The 22,289-nt window shown below is 38.8% G+C and overlaps 1 protein-coding gene across 4 annotated transcripts in view; it reads right to left on the bottom strand.

Moving 5' to 3' along the window:
- C2CD3 (C2 calcium dependent domain containing 3) overlaps nucleotides 1-22,289 on the bottom strand; it is a 120,691-nt gene that overhangs the window by 70,796 nt on the left and 27,606 nt on the right. For all 4 annotated transcript variants that reach the window (XM_005689966.3, XM_018059360.1, XM_005689965.3 and 1 more), the window contains 6 exons: nucleotides 19,060-19,207; nucleotides 16,152-16,297; nucleotides 15,358-15,564; nucleotides 14,817-14,929; nucleotides 7,833-7,951; nucleotides 3,320-3,442 (listed from right to left, as the gene is read on the bottom strand). In XM_005689966.3, coding sequence (XP_005690023.2) covers nucleotides 3,320-3,442; nucleotides 7,833-7,951; nucleotides 14,817-14,929; nucleotides 15,358-15,564; nucleotides 16,152-16,297; nucleotides 19,060-19,207 — 856 coding nt within the window. The remainder of the gene's footprint in view (nucleotides 1-3,319; nucleotides 3,443-7,832; nucleotides 7,952-14,816; nucleotides 14,930-15,357; nucleotides 15,565-16,151; nucleotides 16,298-19,059; nucleotides 19,208-22,289) is intronic.

The raw sequence follows: 22,289 nt of genomic DNA, 5'->3' as shown, positions 1-22,289 counted from the left end.
AAACAAAAGCCCACGTATTTGGAAATGAAATGTCCACTTTTAAATGCTGGGTGTTTCTAACAAGCCATAACAAGGAAAATGAGATGGCCTTACTTTCAGAAACAGTACAGTACTGAAAGACAAAGAAGGGCAGCACAACTGTTCCAGACGAAAGGAGATGAGAGAGATACATTTAAATGCAACAGAGCTTTGGTTCTTGAGTCTGAAATACAAACCCAAGTAGTATTTCTAACACAGTTTCACTTATTAATGATTGTTAATGGCCTATAATCAAACCCTCCCTATTTGCTATGCAAATAAGACCATTATGTAAATTGAGGTTAATTAATTGTTTAAAGATTCTTCCCTTCTTCAGAATCAGCTTCCCTATTATCTTATGTTTCATGTAAGACATGCAAGCTCTCTTACTTATCATATGAATAAAGGTAATAAGCAAAATTTAATTCATTATAAATAAATAAATGTAACAGATGATCCTGGACTGGAAAAAAATGCTACAAAGGGAAGTATTGGTACAGTTGGTGAAATCGGAGTATGACCTATAGATAGAATATAGTTTAGCTGTTAAACTGATCTTCATCACTGTACAGCATTATGTATGATGCTGCCATTGTTATTAGGAAGTGAAGTGAAGGTCGCTCAGCTGTGTCTGACTCCTTACAACTCCATGGACTATATATACAGTCCATAGAATTCTCTAGCCCAGAATACCAGAGTGGGTAGCCATTCCCTTCTCCAAGGGATCTTCCCAACCCAGGGATCCAACCCAGGGGATCTTACTGCAGGAGGATTCTTTACCAGCTGAGCCACCAGGGAAACCCAAGAATAACAATTTTCCTAATTGTTATGAGGAAAAACACCACAGAATTCAAGAAGAAAGGTTTAATGTCTGTAACATAGTCTAGAAATTGTATATGTGTACAAAAACAAAGACTGGGGAAGGAGACAAAAAAAGAGAGAGAAGAGGTGGATAATTATAAAGCAAATATGAAGAATAATTGCTGAGTTCAGGTAATAAGGGTATATGAATTCCCTGTACTATTTTTTGCAATTTTTGTCTAAGTTTGAAGCTATTTTTCAAAGTTTAAAAATGTTAAAAAGTAAAAAAGGATGTGGGATAATAAATGCTGAATGAAAATGGTCACTATTTTATGAGACTGAATTACTAGAGATAATGGGGACTTGTACCTTTTATTTGAAATCCACAGCAAAACTCTTTTGCTCTATTGAATATAGACTACAATCTATCTAGAACAGTACTTCTCTCAACAAAGAGAAACAATTTCTAGTCCATCAATTCTATTTATTACTCCTTTCTGATTACAAACCTTAGAGTCCAGAATGGACTAGGAAAGCAAAAAAAATTAGACTTTGGTAGGGGAAGAATAATGTGATATTCATTTTCTTCAATGATAAGTGAAACAAGTCTCTAAACGGTATTTATTACTAAGAAGGCCAGAAAGAGGTCAGAGAGGGCTTCCAAGGAGAAGCACGAAAATCAAGAACAAAAGCATGAATGCATAAACAGCATGAACACCTTGGCAATTCTTTACATAGTTTGACATGGCTATTAGTAGGGAAGCTGCAAGAGAGATAGCTGCAGTGGTCTGGGGTCATAAGATGGGCCCTTTTATCCTTTGGGTGATAAGGAGTCATGGAAATGTTTTAAGCATGGCTGTGATGATTTCAAAAGCCCACCAGGACAATAGGACAGAGCTATACTGAAGCCACACGTTCAAATTCTTCCACCTAATGGGAATGTAAATTGGTGTAGCCACTGTGGAAAACTGTATGAAGGTGTCTCAAAAAACTAAAAATAGAACTATCATATGATCCAGCAATTTCCCTCACGGATACACAAATGAAAGAAACAAAAACACTAATTTGAAAAAATACACCCACCTCAATGATACAAGCATTATTTACAATTACCAAGATACGGATGAAGCCTAAGTATCCAACACAGATGAATGAATAATGAAGATGTTGTATATACAATGGAATACTACTCAATCATAAAAAAGAACAAAAATCTTGCCATTTGCAAAAACATGGGTGGTCCTGGAGGGTATTATGCTAAGGGAAATAAGTCAGACAGAGAAAGAGAAATACTGTATCACTTATATGTGGACTCTAAAAACACAACAAACTTGTGACTATAACCAAAAAAAAAACAAACTCACAGATGCAGAGAACAAATTAATGGTGGGGAAAGAGATGGGACAAGAACAAAACAGAGGCAGCAGATTAAGAGGCACAAACTATTATGCACAATGTAAAATAAGCAGCAAGGATATATTGTGCAGTTCAGGGAATATAGTCAATATTTTACAGTAACTATAAATGGAATATAACTTTTAAAAAGCATGAATCACTATACTGTACACCCATAACTTATATTGTACATCAACTATATTTCAATTAAAGAAATGATTAGGGTAAGCTTTAAAAGAATTTGTTTCACCTAAGAAACTGATGCTTCTGAATAAAAGGAAAGAACTCTCGTTCTGATGAATTACATTCAGCATCCAGGCACAAACTCAGTCACTTCTCTCCTTGTTCACTGCCACTTCTCTAATCCTAACCATCAATCATTTCTTCTCTGGATGCAATCGATTCACTATTTTCCCTCCTGTACCCTACAATATTCTCCACAGGGCCATCTTTTAAAATGTAAATCAGGTATTACTTTCATGTTTGTTTCAATGTTCTTCTTGGCTCTTAGGATAAAATTAAGACCTTTACTCTTACTACAAAGCTCTGAACAATATGACTCCTGCCTGTCTAGCCCATCTCCCATTTGGATCACTGTCCTGTGGCAACATTCTGTCCCCTGATGAAGTCAGCCCATTCTCACTTTAGGGTCTTCGCATGTGCCATTCTTTTCTCTGGAATGATCTTCCTCGTGCGTTTAACTTGGTGGTCTCTTCCTCTCATTCTTCAATTACCACCTAAATGTCACCTTCTTGGAGACATCTTTCCATCTCCTATTTCCTCCCAGGTACTTACAATCATATGCGTGTGCATGCTAAGTTGCTTCAGTTGTGTTCGACTCTTTGCAACCCCGTGGATTGTGGTCTGCCAGGCTCCTCTGTCCATGAGATTCTCCAGGCAAGAATACTGGAGGGGGCTGCCATGCCCTCCTCCAGGGTATCACACAGCACACCCTTTAGCTTCTTCACAGAACTTGTGTTATCCTATTTTAACATAAGCTGCAAAAGTTAAGATGCTGATCTTCTCGTTCACTGCTACATTCTCAGGCCAGGCCAGTAACACATGCTCCATAAATGCTTGACTACCTGAATGTGTATCAACCTACCTTGATGGGGCCAAGAGGAGTCTGACCATTCTCCTGTTGTACTGGAAGCTGGTCACTGAAAGAAAGCAGCTCAGACTGAATGACCGTTCGTAAAGGAAGTGATGCAGAACCAATGACTTCTGGCTGAGAAAAGAGGGAAAGAAAAAGTTTAGGTTAAATTAAAGAGGAGTTACAGGGACTAAATAAGACAACATATGATGACTTATAAAGGAATCCATCCTTTATGAAGTCAATCAGTTCAGTTCAGTTCAGTCACTCAGTCGTGTCCGACTCTTTGTGACCCCATGAACCGCAGCACGCCAGGCCTCCCTGTCCATCACCAACTCCCAGAGTCCACTCAAACCCATGTCCATTGAGTTGGTGATACCATCCAACCATCTCATCCTGTGTCATCCCCTTCTCCCTCTGCCCTCAATCTTTCCCAGCATCAGGGTCTTTTCAAATGAGTCAGCTCTTCGCATCAGGTGGCCAAAGTGTTGGAGTTTCAGCTTCGACATCAGTCCTTCCAATGAACATCCAAGACTGATCTCCTTTAGGATGGACTGGTTGGATCCCCTTGTTGTCCAAGGAACTCTCAAGAGTCTTCTCCAACACCACAGTTCAAAAGCATCAATTCTTCGGCACTCAGCTTTCTTTATAGTCCAACTCTCACATCCATACATGACCACTGAAACCACAGCCTTGACTAGACAGACCTTTATTGACCAAGTAATGTCTCTGCTTTTGAATATGCTGTCTAGGTTGGTCATAACTTTACTTCCAAGGAGTAAATGTCTTTTAGTTTCATGGCTGCAATCACCATCTGCAGTGATTTTGGAGCCCCCCAAAATAAAGTAAGCCACTGTTTTCATTGTGTCCCCACCTATTTGCCATGAAGTGATGGGACCAGATGCCATGATCTTCATTTTCTGAATGTTGAGCTTTTAAGTCAACTTTTTCACTCTCCTCTTTCACTTTCATCAAGAGGTTCTTTAGCTCCTCTTCACTTTCTGCCATAAGGGTGGTGTCATCTGCATATCTGAGGTTATTGATATTTCTTCCAGCAATCTTGATTCCAGCTTGTGTTTCTTCCAACCCAGCGTTTCTCATGATGTACTCTGCATAGAAGTGAAATAATCAGGGTGACAATATACAGCCTTGACGTACTCCTTTTCCTATTGGGAACCAGTCTGTTGTTCCATGTCCAGTTCTAACTGTTGCTTCCTGACCTGCATATAGGTTTCTCAAGAGGCAGGTCAGGTGGTCTGGTATTCCCATCCCTTGAAGAATTTTCCACAGTTTATTGTGGTCCACACAGTCAAAAGCTTTGGCATAGTCAATAAAGCAGAAAGAGATGTTTCTCTGGAACTCTCTTGCTTTTTCAATGATCCAGCAGATGTTGGCAATTTGATCTCTGGTTCTTCTGCCTTTTCTAAAACCAGCTTGAACATCTGGAAGTTCACGGTTCATGTATTGCTGAAGCCTGGCTTGGAGAATTATAAGCATTACTAGCATGTGAAATGAGTGCAATTGAGCGGTAGTTTGAGCATTCCTTGGCATTGCCTTTCTTTGGGATTGGGATGAAAACTGACCTTTTCCAGTCCTGTGGCCACTGCTGATTTCCAAACTTGCTGGCATATTGAGTGCAGCACTTTCACAGCATCATCTTTCAGGATTTGAAATAGCTCAACTGGAATCGCATCACCTCCACTAGCTTTTGTAGTGATGCTTCCTAAGGCCCACTTGACTTCACATTCCAGGATGTCCGGCTGTAGGTGAGTGATCACACCATCATGATTATCTGGGTTGTGAAGATCTTTTTTGTACAGTTCTGTGTATTTCTGCCACCCCTTCTTAATATCTTCTGCTTCTGTTAGGTCCCTACCATTTCTGTCCTTTATTGAGCCCATCTTAGCATGAAATGTTCCCTTAGTATCTCTAATTTTCTTGAAGAGATCTCTAAGTCTTTCCCATTCTATCGTCTTCCTCTATTTCTTTGCATTGATTGCTGAGGAAGGCTTGCTATGGTTTGGAATTCTGCATTCAAATGGGTATATCTTTCCTTTTCTCCTTTGCTTTTCACGTCCCTCCTTTCCACAGCTATTCGTAAGGCCTCTTCGGATAGCCATTTTGCTTTTTTGCATTTCTTTTTCTTGGGGATGGTCTTAATCCCTGTCTCCTGTACAATGTCATGAACTTCCATCCATAGTTCATCAGGCACTCTATCAGATCTAGTCCCTTAAATCTATTTCTCACTTCCACTGTAGAGTCGTAAGACATTTGATTTAGGTCATACCTGAATGGTCTAGTGGTTTTCTCCACTTTCTTCAATTTCAGTCTGAATTTGGCAATGAGGAGTTCACGATCTGGGCCACAGTCAGCTCCTGGTCTTGTTTTTGCTGACTGTATAGAGCTTCTCCATCTTTGGCTGCAAAGAATATAATCAATCTGATTTCGGTGTCGACCATCTGGTGATGTCCATGTGTAGTCTTCTCTTGTGTTGTTGGAATACGGTGTTTGTTATGAACAGTGCGTTCTCTTGGCAGAACTCTATTAGCCTTTGCCCCGCTTCATTCTGTACTCCAAGGCCATATTTGCCTATTACTGCAAGTGTTTCTTGACTTTTGCATTCCAGTCCCCAATAGCTTAATTATTTGGCTGAAGCAGCTCTTAAGTGGTAGCCCATATTCTGCCACTGTGGTCTCCCTTTCAGGTTTCACCACTTCTCCGTGAAAGATCAGAGAGCGTTTCAGGAGTCAGAAAGAAGTTAGGAGATTTTTTTTTCTGTTTTTAAGAGTTAGTTCCTACAAAAAAAGTTTAACTTCAGTCTTAAAAATAAAAAGTGCAATTAAGATGATACAAATGTTTGCCATTAAAACTAGGAAAACTATTAAAAATATACCCAATACTGTCAAGGTTATGGAGAAACAGAGGCTGTCATCTGTCTGAAGTTGGGAATATAAACTGGCAGCATTACTTCTGAAAGGAAATTTAGCAAAAAATATAAAAAGCTTTTAATATTCATATTCTTTGGCCCAGTTACTTCACTTCTGGAAATTTATACTGAAGACATAACAATACTTGGTAATTTTATATGCAATGTATATTTTAAAAGTTACAATGAGAAATGATTAAATGTTCAATAATCAGGAATTATTCATTATACCACATTCCTAGAATGGAATACATAGCTGTTAAATGATTTTTACTAAAATTTGAAATATGAACAATTTTTGTTATGTTTATGAGAAATAGGGTATTAAGTTATATACATATAGTAAAACCTCCACATATTTATAAAATTATGTGGAAGAGTAAATACGCATTTTTGAAAAAAATGAATAAAAATGCTTAAGACAATGTTAAATTAAAAAAAGGATAAAAGTTGCATATAAAATTATCCTAATACTGTCAAAGATTTATACATATATTGTATTCATTTGAAGAAGATAAAAATGACATACATAAACATTAACAACAGCTATTTCTTGGTGATGAAATTATAGGTGATTTTTGTGTTTTAAAAATATTTTTCTATTAAAAACATAATTCTTTACAACTAGAAAAAGCTATTAACTACTGATTCAATGCAAATATACTGAAATGCTCCTATTTTGCTGTATTTTCCAAAATGAACCTATATTATTTAAATCCCCTGAAAATACAAACAAAAAGAAAATAAGGTGCATTCTTCATGCTAACCATACCAAAGAGGTCAAATGTTATAAAAACTACTCTTTTAATTGAAGGAAGTAAAAATTGCTCATAATTATTAATTTTTGTTGTACCAACTGCAAGTGGATTTTATAAAGCTGGAATTAGCTGATAAAACTGCTACCCACAATATATTATTTTGGATATGGGGTGGATATCTTATATATTCTGTCTGAAAAAAGAAAGTAGAGCCTCAGATTAAGGCTACTATTCTGTATCAATCCAAATAGTCAACTCTCCACAGCAGGGAGCACAGCAAAGAGCTTAAGAACTTAGGATCTATAAAGACTTGGAATAGTCCTGGCTTTGTCTTTTATTAGCTTTATTATTTGGGCGATCTTAGACCTAAGTTATTTCACTGAAGATGATGATAAAAGTCGCTCAGTCGTGTCCGACTCTTTGCGACCCCATGGACTATAGATATATAGTCCGTAGAATTCTCCAGGCCAGAATATTGGAGTGGGTAGCCTTTCCCTTCTCCAGGGGATCTTCCCAAGCCAGGGATCGAACCCAGGTCTCCCACATTGAAGGCGGATTCTTTACCAGCTGAGCCACAAGGGAAGCCCAAATTGAAGATAATAGGTACCTAATTCAGACTTGTTTTAATGATTAAATTTGATAGTATCCATGCAGAGTCTTTAGCATAATATCTAGCTTATTTAAACAGAAATTTAAAATTATAATAGACAATAATTCATAAGTATTACTATTGTTTGAGACTGGAAAAATTTCTAGTGTAAGATACGAGCATAATTTTAAGTATGCTCCAAATCCTGATGTGACTAAATGGTAAGACAAAAGTCATAATCACTTGAAGTACCTTTTTCTGTGGGGCTTTCTTTGTGTAAATTTGGAAAGTAAGATTGGAATTCCACCAGTGTTTGATCATTGGGCCACCAAACTGTACTGGAAACACAGATCTCTGCTGGAATTTCACCACTGTAAGAAGAACCAGACACATAAGCACATGTCATACCATCCAACTAGAGCCATTTCATCAATTCATGCCTTGATACCACCCACCTTTGTTTCAAATCTAACTAAAATCTCTTTTAGGAACCCAGTCAGCGTAATTTCCCAGAGTGTTAGGGTTACAGGACTTTGCTCCTCCCACTTCGAAGTGATGAGTCACTTCGAGCAGTCAGCCGAGAGGCTGAGGAGAGGGAGCCGTGGAAGCCCCGGCAACAGTGCTGGCCCACGTTTCAGGGCCCTATCGGTAGACCAGTGCTCCTTAATTGAGATGCGCGCTTTGTGACCATGATCTTGCGGTGCTCAACGGAAATGCCAAACATTAGTTATGCTTGGAAAGAACTTGAAGAGCAACTGGGTGAAGATATTGATTCTAAAGTGAAGGGAAAGGTCTTTCTCAAAGGAAAGCAGGGTGTTTGCTTTGATATCCCTACTGCATCAGGAACAGAAGTACAGGAAAAGTGGCATGATTCACGGTGCTGGCAGCTTTCTGTGGCCATGGAGCAACTAGAGCTGGAAGGACCATGGGAAGGATATTACAAATTCTGAGGACAGAGGGAAGGCAACTGAGGCTTCAGGGGACAGTGTGAGGCTAACCAGGGTGTCAGGGAACAGCGGAAAAGAAGTAGAAGCTTCAGAGGACAGCGAGCAGGAGGTGGCTACACAAGTAACAGATTCCAAAACAAAGCCAGAAGCAGAGTTTTAATAAAGCACTCAGATTTATTTGGCAAAAACAGAACAATGTTCAGCAACATGGAACTGAATATTATTTTTCATACAAAGTTAAAAGCAATTGTATTTCCTTCCTGACCACTTTCCCAGTCCCCATCTCTTCAAGAGATAAGCTTCATCTAAATTATTTCATATGATTGATGACAGCCATTTATAACTTTATTGCTATTTCTATCTCGGGTATTACTTTGGAAAAGGGGTAGAGATTCATTACATATTCTAATGTATTGTTTACAGATTGTAAAGTCAAGTCAAGGATATATTGGAGAAGGAAATGGCAACCCACTCCAGTACTCTTGCCTGGAAAATCCCATGGACGGAGGAGCCTGGTAGGCTATAGTCCATGGGGTCACTAAGAGTCAGACATGACTCAGCAGCTTCACTTTCACTTTTCACTTTCATGCATTGGAGAAGGAAATGGCAACCCACTCCAGTATTCTTTCCTGGAGAATCCCAGGGATGGAGAAGCCTGATGGGCTGCAGTCCATGGGGTCGCACAGAGTTGGACAAGACTGACGTGACTTAGCAGCAGCAGCACCAAGGCTATATTTGCTGATACTTAGACAAAAATTTTTTATTGAAGGTAATTGTTTTACAGAATTTTATTGTTTTCTATCAAATCTCAATGTGAATCAGCCATTTTAAGTTGACCTGTCTTTATACTTAGAAATGTCTCTTAATAGTAGACTTCCCTGGTGGCTCAGATGGTAAAGAAATCTGCCTGCAATACAGTAGATCCATGTTCGATCCCCGGATCGGGAATATTCCCTGGAGAAGGAAATGGCAACCCACTCCAGTATTCTTGCCTGGAGAATTCCATGGATAGAGGAGCCTGGCGGGCTAAGTCCATGGGGTCACAAAGACTTGGACACAACTGAGCAACTATCCCTGTAAGACTGAAATAACAAAGACAAAGAGAAAACCCTGGGTACAGTACAGAGAAGATAAGGAGGGCTACGCTGCTCTGCTTTGCTATGAGAAATAATCAGTGTCATGCATATGCGCACTGGATGTGTAAACAGACATATCATACACTTCACTGGGTGTAAGGTATGGCTTAGTGTTTTAAAAGACAAGTTGATAGGTAGTATAATGAAAGAAGGGAGATGGCTGGACAATGAGGGATAAATGAAGAGAAGAACTGAATCAAAAGCTATGATAATGAAAATGAGTTTCTTTTCTGACTGAAGACTAGGGGACTCCTCTTGTCACAATTGGACAAGTGTGATGTTCATTTGCAGTGTTGGGCAGAATGGAGTCTGTTTTTTACACAGAAAGAAAAGGTTTCTGCTGTAATAGCAAGTGTAAATGGGATAAATGATGGTAGTATCTGAGTCTGTGCTCCCTGCTATGGGGCTTTAATAGGTTTTTAAAAACAGGAATGTGGGGTAGAATCATTTGATATATGACTAAGTTGTGTTATTTACTAATGAACCGCTTCAGCCACAATTTATCACCTGTAAAATGATCTTCCAGTTCATTCACTTCTAGACCCTTAAAATGGATCTGAAGAACCCACACAAAAATGCCCAAATACAGGGAATCCACTATCTCTAATATTCATTCAAACAGCCCACTTGATCCACTGATCTCTATCCTTGCCATCTTAATTCTTGACTCTATTTATTTCTCTTGGTACTCATGGACAGAATCTGGGCCTTGTTATTTGGATCCATCCACAGGAACTGTTAACAAAAGGTCTGGTCCCAGGAACCCACACTCACTAGAGCAGTTTCCCTGCTTCTCCCACCATGGAAAGAGAAGTAAGACAACACCTACACCTCACTGGTGTGCTGAGATCAACTGAGGTAACAGATAAAAGAGCACTTTAAAACTTTAAAACACTATGAAACATTTAAAACACTATAAAATCTCTTTTACAAAAATAACTCTATATCAACCTGGTGCTACTTGGATTTCTCCTTACTACTTAAGTATGTCTTGGCACTGTTATTTTATTTCTTATATAATTCTGTTTCATAAGCTCATTATTATTTTAAACTAAAAGTGAGTTAAAGCAATAATGGAAGAAGAAATTCATATAAACAAATTGCTAGCAATATCCCTAAAAGACTTTTTTTTAAAAGAGCTGAAGCAGATACTGAAAATATCTTGTCCATTGCATGTCATTATTGAGAGGGGCCCACAGATGGAAAGGCCATTGTGTTCAGGGCCACAGAATTAAGTGTCTGGTATAACCAGAGCTAGAACTCTTCTAATTCTTGACTTGATGCTTATTCCATATGTCCCATATTATCCTTCTCAGAATGACAAAAGGAAAACTCAGTCTCTGTGGCCAAAAATAATAATGCATGAGAAACAATATTGATTAAGTGAATACAATTTGGAATCAAAAAAGTTCTAGGTGCAAATTCTAGTTCAACCATAAATCAACTGTATTATCTTAGCCAAGTTATATAATTGATTTATGTCTTAGCTTCCTTTTTCCTCATCTATCTTTATGTGTTTTAAAGGATCACATGATGAATGTACCTATAACACTGATAATATAGCGCGCCCCAAATGTAAACTACTATTCAGTTCAGTCACTCAGTCGAGTCCGACTCTTTGCGACCCCACGAATCACAGCATGCCAGGCCTCCCTGTCCATCACCAACTCCCAGAGTTCACTCAAACTCATGTCCATCGAGTCGGTGATACCATCCAGCCATCTCTTCCTCTGTCGTCCCCTTCTCCTCCTGCCCCCAACCCCTCCCAGCATCAGGGTCTTGTGAATGAGTCTACTCTTTGCATGAGGTAGAAAAAGTATTGGCGTTTCAGCTTCAGCATCAGTCCTTCCAACGAACACCCAGGAGTGATCTCCTTTAGGATGGACTGGTTGGATCTCCCTGCAGTCCAAGGGACTCTCAAGAGTCTTCTCCAACACCACAGTTCAAAAGCATCAATTCTTTGGCGCTCAGGTTTCTTCACAGTCCAACTCTCACATCCATACATGACTACTGGAAAAACCATAGCCTTGACTAGATAGACCTTTGTGGGCAAAGTAATGTCTCTGCTTTTCAACATGCTATCTAGGTTGGTCATAACTTTCCTTCCAAGGAGTAAGCATCTTTTAATTTCATGGCTGCAATCACCATCTGCAGTGATTTTGGAGCCCCCAAAAATAGTCTAACACTGTTTCCACCACTTCCCCATCTATTTCCCATGAAGTGATGGGACCAAATGCCATGATCTTCGTTTTCTGAATGTTGAGCTTTAAGCCAACTTTTTCACTCTCCTCTTTCACTTGCATCAAGAGGCTTTTTACTTCTTTGCTTTATGCCATAGGGTGGTGTCATCTGCATATCTCAGGTTATTGATATTTCTTCCAGCAATCTTGATTCCAGCTTGTGCTTCTTCCAGCCCAACATTTCTCATGATGTACTCTGCATATAAGTTAAATAAGCAGGGTGACAATATACAGCCTTGATGTACTCCTTTCCCTATTTGGAACCAGTCTGTTGTTCCATATCCAATTCTAACTGTTGCTTCCTGACCTGCATATAGGTTTCTCAGGAGGCAGGTCAGGTGATCTGGTATTCCCATCTCTTGAAGAATTTTCCAGTTTATTGTGGTCCATGCAGTCAAAGGCTTTGGCATAGTCAATAAAGCAGAAATAGATGTTTTTCTGGACCTCTCTTGCCTTTTCCATGATCCAGCGGATGTTGGCAACTTGATCTCTGGTTCTTCTGCCTTTTCTAAAACCAGCTTGAACATCTGGAAGTTCACGGTTCACGTATTGCTGAAGCCTGGCTTGGAGAATTTTGAGCATTACTTTACTAGCATTTGAGATGAGTGCAATTGTGCGGTAGTTTGAGCATTCCTTGGCATTGCCTTTCTTTGAAATTGGAATGAAAACTAACCTTTTCCAGTCCTGTGGTCACTGCTAAGTTTTCCAAATTTGCTGGCATATTGAGTGCAGCACTTTCACAGCATCATCTTTCAGGATTTGAAATAGCTCAACTGGAATTCCATCACCTCCACTAGCTTTGTTCATCGTGATGCTTTCTCAGGCCCACTTGACTTCGCATGCCAGGATGTTTGCCTCTAGGTGAGTGCTCACACCATCATGATTATCTGGGTCGTGAAGCTCTTTTTTGTACAGTTCTTCTGTATATTATTGCCACCTCTTCTTAATATCTTCTGCTTCTGTTAGGTCCAGACCATTTCTGTCCTTTATCGAGCCCATCTTTGCATGAAATGTTCCCTTGGTATCTCTAATTTTCTTGAAGAGATCTCTAGTCTTTCCTATTCTGTTCTTTTCCTCTATTTCTTTGCACTGATCGCTGAAGAAGGCTTTCTTATCTCTCCTCGCTATTTTTTGGAACTCTGCATTCAGAAGCTTATATCTTTCCTTTACTCCTTTGCTTTTTTGCTCCTCTTCTTTTCATAGCTATTTGTAAGGCCTCCTCAGACAGCCATTCTGCTTTTTTGCATTTCTTTTCCATGGGGATGGTCTTGATCCGTTTCCTGTAGAATGTCACGAACCTCTGTCCATAGTTCATCAGGCACTCTGTCTATCAGATCTAGTCCCTTAAATCTATTTCTCACTTCCACTGTATAATCATAAGAGATTTGATTTAGGTCATACCTGAATGGTCTAGTGGGAAAACTACTATTAGTTATATGCTATTTTAGAGTTTAATGCTTTTACATTCATTATCCTATCTGACTGTACATTAAGCTCTTGTGTAGTATAGGCAGCCCTTGCTTTGGAGATACTATGTTAACTGAAACTCGTGCATATCAGAACCATGTCCTTGCTGTATTTCAATGTTATAGATGGGGAACATGAGGCTCAGAGAAGTTTTAAGGAGCTCATCAAATATCATATGGACAGAAGGTAGAAGAGGGAAGACCTGAGAAAAGAATCCAACATTTTTGTTTGCATTGGGGTTTGATAAAAACAGATTAATTGTGTTAAAGCTTCTCAAACATACTTCAGCCAGCAGAATCAATTATACACTCTTAAATGCTTTGAACAAACCTATACAGTACCTTTTGTTGCTATCAGTAACTTGCTGCTGCTGCTAAGTCGCTTCAGTTGTGTTCAACTCTGTGCGATCCCAGAGACAGCAGCCCACCAGGCTCCCCCGTCCCTGGGATTCTCCAGGCAAGAACACTGGAGTGGGTTGCCATTTCCTTCTCCAATGCGTGAAAGTGAAAAGTGAAAGTGACGTTGCTCAATTGTGTCCGACTCTTAGCGACCCCACGGACTGCAGCCTACCAGACTCCTCCGTCCATGGGATTTTCCAGGCAAGAGTACTAATTTACAGAGTATTTTAGTAAGTAATTAAAAGAGTAACTATTAAGTCATTTAAAGAGTATTTTAAATCACTTTAGGTGCTGTTTTTAAGGGCAAATAAGGATTTATTTTAAGGGTATTTATTTTTAATATTTGGGCTGGAAATATATCAAATAAGAAATGATGTATGTGCAATACTATTCACTGAAGCACTGTTTTTAATAGCAATGTATAGAAAGCAACTTAAATACTGAAAGTTGAAGCATTATTGCAAGTCAAAAAAAACAGTCAGTAAAATCACATATTGTATGATTCAACTTAAATCAAATGTGCAGGATGGGAAAATTGAGACAAAGTAGGATAGGAGTTGCTTAGTGAAAGAGGGCTAAGAGGGAACTGAAGAATGAATGCTAGTAAGTATGGGATTTCTTTTAGTTGAGATAAAAATGCTCTAAAATTAAGATTGTGGTAATGGTTATACAACTTGTGAATATATTAAAAATCACTGTGTTGTATACTTCAAACGGTTGAATGACATGGTATGTGAATTGTTATCTTGATAAAGATATTTTAAAAAGAGAAGCAGAGAAAAACCGTAATAGCTATAAGAACATGATTTACGAGTCAAGTTCTGAATTACAGTATCAGCTATGTCACTGCCCTGTATGAGACCAGCCAGAGGACAGGATAAACCTCTGGGCCAGTTTCCTCACTTGAAAAGGAGTAAGATAAAGTCACCTCAAAATTCTTTCTACCTCTAAGATTCTAAGATAATACACGAATATATGAGTAATTACAGATTCACAAATCCTCCTAAAGTCAAAATGTCTAAGGAGCAGAAATCAAATTCTCTCTTACCTCCATCTATAATTTTACTGGATGCAAGTCGAACCACCTCAGTGATCAAAGTGGTCTTTGTCAATCCATTTTTGGAAAAGCCCACAGGAAAGTGATATTCCACAAAGAAGGTGCTAAAAAAATCAAAACAATTAAAAAACCAAACAACAAACTTATCTTCTGATAAAGCCTACGTATCTTTCAAGGCCTTGTTTTTAGAACCCCAGGTCCTCAGAGGACTTCCTCTTTTCAAAGCCTTCACCAATCTTGTGTTCCTATAGCACTTTTCATATAAAATATCTCTTTTGGCCCCTAAAGCCCTATTATAGCAGCCATTCAAATGTTTCTCTCTCCTGCTGACTGTAAGGCATGGAAGAACAGAGCCTGGCTTCTAAGTTTCTTTATTCTCAAGAGTTTTAGTGCTTGGGACCTAGTGGGAGATTTAGTACATTTTATTGATTGATGAAGCATATGAAAACACTAAGTACAATATAATTATTTCTTCTCATCACTAATACTTTCCAGAAATGTCACATTTAGTTCTCCCATGTGAGAGACATACCGCTTTTTTGATGTCAGCTTAGGTGGTCTCCCAGGAAAAGTTTTTTTGCCAGAGGTATCCTGAGGACTATCTGGAGGAACTCCCATTGTTTCAATGATGATTCTGGCTGAATGTGTTCTACCCAGAAGGGCCAGTTTATCCACACTTAATGTCATCACTTGGGCATCTTCTGGAGTTTTTGATAGCATCTGCTGTTCAACAAGATTTCTGAAAGGAGTTCATACAGGTAGTGAGGCAGACTGTCAGAAGCCAAATATGAAACGATCTAGTTTGTACAGGCAACAGGAGGAAAGAAGGGCAGCAGGCATCTTAATGCACAAGTTATCAAGGACTGAGAAATGGCTTTAGTCCTAATTTACAGTGAAAAAAAATCTCAAAAACTATAAAAACATTCTTGTAATCCAAAGGCTTATATATCTCCACACAAGTATAGAAACTGATATTATAGAATCAGGTTTTCAACAAGACTTTACTTGAGTTACTACTTTAATATAAACTACTATCATCACTTTCGTGTACTCCTTTTCATTTGCTTTCTTTATGTATACTTCCTACATTAAGTGTAACAGAGTACAAATACAACCCAGAATTCTGCTTTCTCTCTTAATCATTTTACTAAATCCATCTTTTCGTGTTATTACATGTTTAAGGATTGCAATACTTAATGCATTACTGTAATTCACTTAACCAGTCTGACAGCGTTGGCAAACACAGGTCATTTCACATGAGGAGATCTTATGAAAATAATCTTTCCTTGTTTTTGCCTCTAAACAAGCATTCATAAAGAGGCTTACCTATTTTTCTTACCCATCTTCTTCGACTTATGATCATTTGACTCTAGAACCTTAGGAGATCTGGCAAGAGCTTTTGACTGGCTCATTGTTTTAGAAGGGACATCATCATCTTCACTGAAGATATCACTGATGCTGGTATCAGATTTCTATTGAGGGAGAGAAAAGAGAAGAGAGGCACTAAAAGATAACTGCTTTGGGAACAGAGGTAATGAAAACATTTCTCTCAAAGTAGCAATCAAGAACGAACTGATACTAGGGAGACAATCCTATGTTTCTCTTGGCTACACAAAAATAGCCTGAAGTTCATAAAAATAACCTACAAGTTCAGTTCAAAGAAAATAAACAAAATTAGATTCTTCTTTCAAATACTCAATAACAATAACAATGACTATTTACTGATTGCCTGCTATGTATCCGGTACTATGTTAAATGCTGCATGTGTTTATTTTTAGTACTTATTATATTCCTATAAGGCATCCTCATCTTAATTTTTACAAATGAGAAAATGAATGCTGAAATAAGTTAGGAGCCTTTAAAACTCACAGCTGCTGCCACTGCTGCTAAGTCATGTCAGTCAGGTTCGACTCTGTGCAACCCCATAGACGGCAGCCCACCAGGCTCCTCTGTCCCTGGGATTCTCCAGGCAAGAATAATGGAGTGGGTTGCCATTTCCTTCTCCAATGCATGCATGCATGCTAAGTCATTTCAGTCATGCCCGACTCTGTGTGACCCCATAGACGGCAGCCCACCAGGCTCTGCTGTCCGCAGGATTCTCTAGGCAAGAATCCTGGACTGGGTAGCAATTTCTTTCTCCAAGGTTTACAGCTGTCAGTAGTAGAGGTAGATCTTGCTCTCCGTGGGTTCCAAAGCCTCTATTTTTACCACAGTTTGGGGCAAAATGATTGTATAGTATCACTTAACTATATGGGTGTAAAGACTTAATTTTTTTCACCACTCTAATGCAGTGCTCAAGGCTTAGGAGGTAGTATGTTCTAGGGGGAAAAACATGGGCTTTTTGCCAGACTATGGTAAGAATTCTAGTTCTGCCACCTATTAATAATTACTAGCAATTAACATCTCTTAAGTATTTCATGATATGTAAAAGAGATGACATTATCTCATGGGGCTAGCAAAAGAATTAAGTGAAACAACCAATTTAAAACATTTTGGACAGCTCTTAATAACAGGTAACATAAATTCTCTGACACAGAGAAAATGTGTTATCAATGTAAGTTCTCATAGCTAGTGTGAAGTTGCTGTAAAACACAGGAAGCTCCATCTGGTGCTGTGTGACAATCTAGAGGGGTGGGATAGGGTGGGTTGGAGGGAGCCTCAAGAGAGAGGAGATACATTTATATTTAGGGCTGATTCATGTTGTTATATAGCAGAAACCAACACAACGTTATAAAGCAATTATCCTCCAATTAAAGAACAAAGTAAGCTCCCTTTCTCTTCTCCTACAGTAACGGTATCAGTGATGACTTTTATCGTAGAAAGTCTTGAAATCCTAACAATTCACAATGTCTTTTAAATCCATCTCCTCTTTTCCAACCCCACTGGTAGCTACCACTCTCATTCTGGCTCTTTCTGTCTCTGTCTTTCGCTCTGTCTCATGCTTCCAATACCAAAAATGGCTTTCTATCTGCTCCTGTTATTCTCCTCTCAGCCGGCCTCCTACATAATTGCTAGGTTAACATTGGTAGAACACTATTTAGGTCATGTCATTTCCCCCTCACATAATATTCAAATACTTTCACAGACTGGTTGCAGTGTGCTAGCTCACCTTGTTGACAGCCCCTCCACATGAATTCTTACCTAATCAAACTAGATGCCTGGTAGTACATAAACTGCTTCTCTAAACAGGTCATTCTTTCTATTCCTATTTCACATCCTTTATTGCGCTGAAACTATTTTTCAAGTCTCAGTTAAAATCCCTTATCCCTCATGATGCTCCTTCCTGACAATCTCATGTAAAAGTTCTCCCTGCTTCTTCTGTACCCTGGTAGCTCTCAGTCTTTCCACTGAGCTGATATAAACTACATTGTATTTCAGGTATCTGTGCTGACCTGGAGAAACAGAAAATGGGGAATATGATAGCGATCTTCACAAATATAAAGTATTATTTGTGGAACAGTAAATGAACTTATTTTGTATATACTCTGTGAGGCTCAGTCGTGTCCGACTCTTTGTGACTCCATGGACTGTAACCCGCCAGGCTCCTCTGTCCATGGAATTTTCCAGGCAAGAATACTGGAGCAGGTGGCCATTTCCTAGTTCAAGGGATCCTCCCAATCCAGGGATCAAACCCTAGTCTCTTGCATCTCTTGTACTGGCAGGCGGATTCTTTACCACTGTGCCACCTGGGAAGCCCCATATACTCTACAAGACGCTAAACCAAGGAATGGAACATATAGCTTGATGTAAGAAAGTACTTGGAAAATGCTAAAACTGCCTGAAAAGAGAATGTTCTTTCTTAAGGATCAGTAGGGATATTCGTTCCCCATGAGTAGAGGTACTTCTGGAACATCTGTATCTGAAAAGATACCAGTCAAGGGTGGTTCTGAGAGTATACCTACATTAGCTCTAAGGAAGCCATACAATATATTAAGACCATAGGCCTTGGACTCAGGCAAACCTGAATTTGAATCTTGGTTCTAATACTTATTTGTATGTGTACTTGGATAAAATAATTAATCTTACTAGTCTTATCTCCTCATCTGTAGAATGAAGGTAACACCCTCCTTTTCAGACTGTTGTTATAATTAAAGTATGTAAAATGAATAGCTTTCTGTCTGGCAAGTGGTAATGTGCCTATACCCATTAATATTATTAATAACTCTATGATTAACACAAGAGAAGTAATTATTTAATTTCTCCAATTCCTAAGCTTTCAGATTCAGTAACTTACAGGTGCTGTATAAAATAAGTTCTCCAGGAGACTCTGGTCATACTGAGGGTCACTGGGCTCACTGCTGCAATACACATCACTCCCAGGAGATGGGGAATCTGGAGGAGAGCCTAGGCCATCCCAATAGCGACCTTGGGACAATTCAGCACTGCAGAAATAAGAAAAATAAAACAGAGCTTTAAAAGAAGTTTCATCTTAGTTATTCTTTTTTGGGGGGGTAAAAACACATGAAACAGAAGACTTACATTATATAGAAGACTATCTAATACTTTTATATCATATTCCTCCTCTTCTAGGATGTCAACAACTAGCACTCAAAAAATACATTACAGACACTGATTATGATCTCATTCATTTACTGAACAAACATTTTACTGGGCACTTATTATGTGCCAGGCATGATGTTAAGTCCTGAATGGTACAGAGATGGCTAAGCTAACTTGTTCTACTCTTGTGCTGCTCATGGTCTAGTAAGGAGGGGAAAAAAAGTAAAGAACTGACTATAATTCAATGGAGTTAAATGTTATATACTGTTTTTATGAAGAATGACTAATTCATAAACATGTGTTCTTCTATTTAGCAAAAATATATGTATTTAGGTTATTTATGGAAAGATCAGCTCTATGTGGAATAGAGAAATAAGTAAAACAGATACTTATAAAGAGTTTGTAAACTAATAAGGAAGAGAATCATACAAGTGCATGTATATTTAATTTTAGTTTCTCTTATAGTAATTGGCATTTAATAAATATTCTATAAATGAACTTATTGATTCTTAATGAACATGTTAATTACTGAATATGTGCCAAACACTGCGCTAAGCATTGCAATTAATTCTTTCAACTATGCTTCCCTTTCAAGGCAGCTGCTATACTTTTTTTCCCCTTCTTTCTCAAGAAAATAATACACAATCACTATCTTCAAATTATAAGCATCTGCTTACAATTTGGGAGACCTGGGTTCGATCCCTGGGTCAGGAAGATCCCCTGGAGAAGGAAATGGCAACCCACTCCAATACTCTTGCCTGGAAAATTCCATGGACTGAGGAGCCTGGCGGGCTACAGTCCACAGGGTTGCAAAGAGTAGGACACGACTGAGCAACTTCACTTTTCAACATCATATCAGAGCCAAGTATAATTTACTACACTTTCTTTACAACATCTAGCTTTTCTTGTTTTAATAACTGCCTTAATTTTTGTTTAAAGTAGCTTTCTATGTGACAATTATTATTTCATTATTGAACTCTCCAAGAGAATGGAACATTTCCTCTCGATCTGGTCAAACACGGGAGAAATGTGTTTCCACCTATCCTTTCCTCTCCTAGGAAGTATCACTACAGAAGCCCTGTCCTGCTTCCACAAGCAGTGTCTGCTCTCTATATATGGACACAGACCATAAAGCTCCTTTTCTCTTTTTTCTCTATTACATCCCCTGCTTCTTGGACTCCAAGCCTTGCTCTTTATTTCTAGATTCTCTTTGTGGCAGAGAGTAGCCTGTGGTTTCCTGAGAACTAGTGCAAGAGAGGCAATGTTTTGAGTCCTTGGATGTATGAAAATATTTTTACCCTGCCTTCACAAAATTGATAGTTTGACTGGAAATGGAATTTGAGATTGATAATTAAGAGTTTTCAGAATCCTGAAAGTCACACTCCACTGCCTTCCATGGAGCTGGTAGAAAAGTCTTTTTAAAAAATATATATCAAGATTTATTTATTTTTGGCTCCACTGGGTCTTGGTTGTGGCACTCAGGTTGCAGCATGTGGGATCTTTAATTGCAGCATGCAAACTCTTAGCTGTGGCATGTGGGATCTAGTTCCCCAAGTAGGGATCAAACTCTGGTTTCCTGCATTGGGAGTGTGGATTCCTAGCCACTGGACCATCAGGGAAGTCCCTGTGGTGGATTCTTGATCTTTATGTCCTCTTTTGTGATTGGCTTCTTTCATTTAGCATGACTTTTCAAGGTTCACCCATGCTGCAGCATGTTAACAGTATTTTTTCCCTTTTTCTGGCCAAATAATACTCCATTAAAAAAATCTACTAATCAGTTGATGAACGTTTTTTACTGTTATGACTATTGAAATTCATGTACATGTTTTTGTGTGGACTTATGTTTTCATTTTCCTTGGTGGATATATACTTAGTGAGTTGAACTGCTGGGTCACATGATAACTTGATATGCAACAATCTGAGGAACTGACAGATTATCTTCCAAAGTGGCTGCATCATTTTACACTGCTACCAGCTGTCTGTGAAGATTTCAAATTTTCCACAGCCTCACCAACACTTAATCTGATTTTTTGATTCTAACCATCCCTGGTGGCTCAGAGGGTAAAGCGTCTGCCTCCGACGCGGGAGACCTGGGTTCAATCCCTGGGTCGGGAAGATCCCCTGGAGAAGGAAATGGTAACCCACTCCAGTATTCTTGCCTAGAGAATCCCATGGACAGAGAAGCCTGGTAGGCTACAGTCCACGGGGGCGCAAAGCGTCAGACACGACTGAGAGACTTCACTTTCACTTTCACCCATCCTAGTGGGAAACCAGCCCTGAATATTCATTGGAAGGACTGATGCTGAAGCTGAAACTCTAATACTTTGGCCACCTGATGCGAAGAACTGACTCACTGGAAAAGACCCTGATGCTGGAAAAGACAGAAGGCGGGAGAAGGGGATGACAGAGGATGAGATGGTTGGATGGCATCACCAAATTGATGGACATGAGTTTGATGTGTGTGCTGGTATGCTGCAATCCACAGGGTTGCAGAGTTAGACACTGAGCGACTGAACTGAACTGATCCTAGTGGGTATGAAGTAGTATCTTGTTTACAGTTTCGATTTGCATTTCCCTGATAACTAATGGTGCTGACAACTTTTATATGCATATTAGCCACCTAACTATCTTCTTTGGAGAAATCTCTATGTAGAAACTTTGCCTATCTTTTAAATTGTATTATTTATGCCTTAGTTATTAAGTTGTTGAGTTCCTTACATATTCTAATATGTCTTTTATCAGATATAAGATTTATAAATATTTTCTTCCATTCTGTGATTATCTTTTCACTTCTTAATAGTATCTTTTGAAGCCCAAACATTTTTAATTTTCTTAAGTTTAACTTATCTATTTTTTGTTGTTGTTGGTTGTACTTCCGATGCATATCTAAGGATCCTTTTCCAAATTCAAGATTACATAGACTTACTCTGTTTTAAGAGTTTTATAGTTTTAGCTCTTCCATTT

Source organism: Capra hircus, chromosome 15, assembly GCF_001704415.2.
Source record: "Capra hircus breed San Clemente chromosome 15, ASM170441v1, whole genome shotgun sequence".
In the NCBI taxonomy this organism is placed as follows: Eukaryota; Metazoa; Chordata; class Mammalia; order Artiodactyla; family Bovidae; genus Capra; species Capra hircus.
The sequence above is the reverse complement of the archived record's forward strand: the minus strand, read 5'-3'. Positions and strand labels throughout refer to the sequence as shown.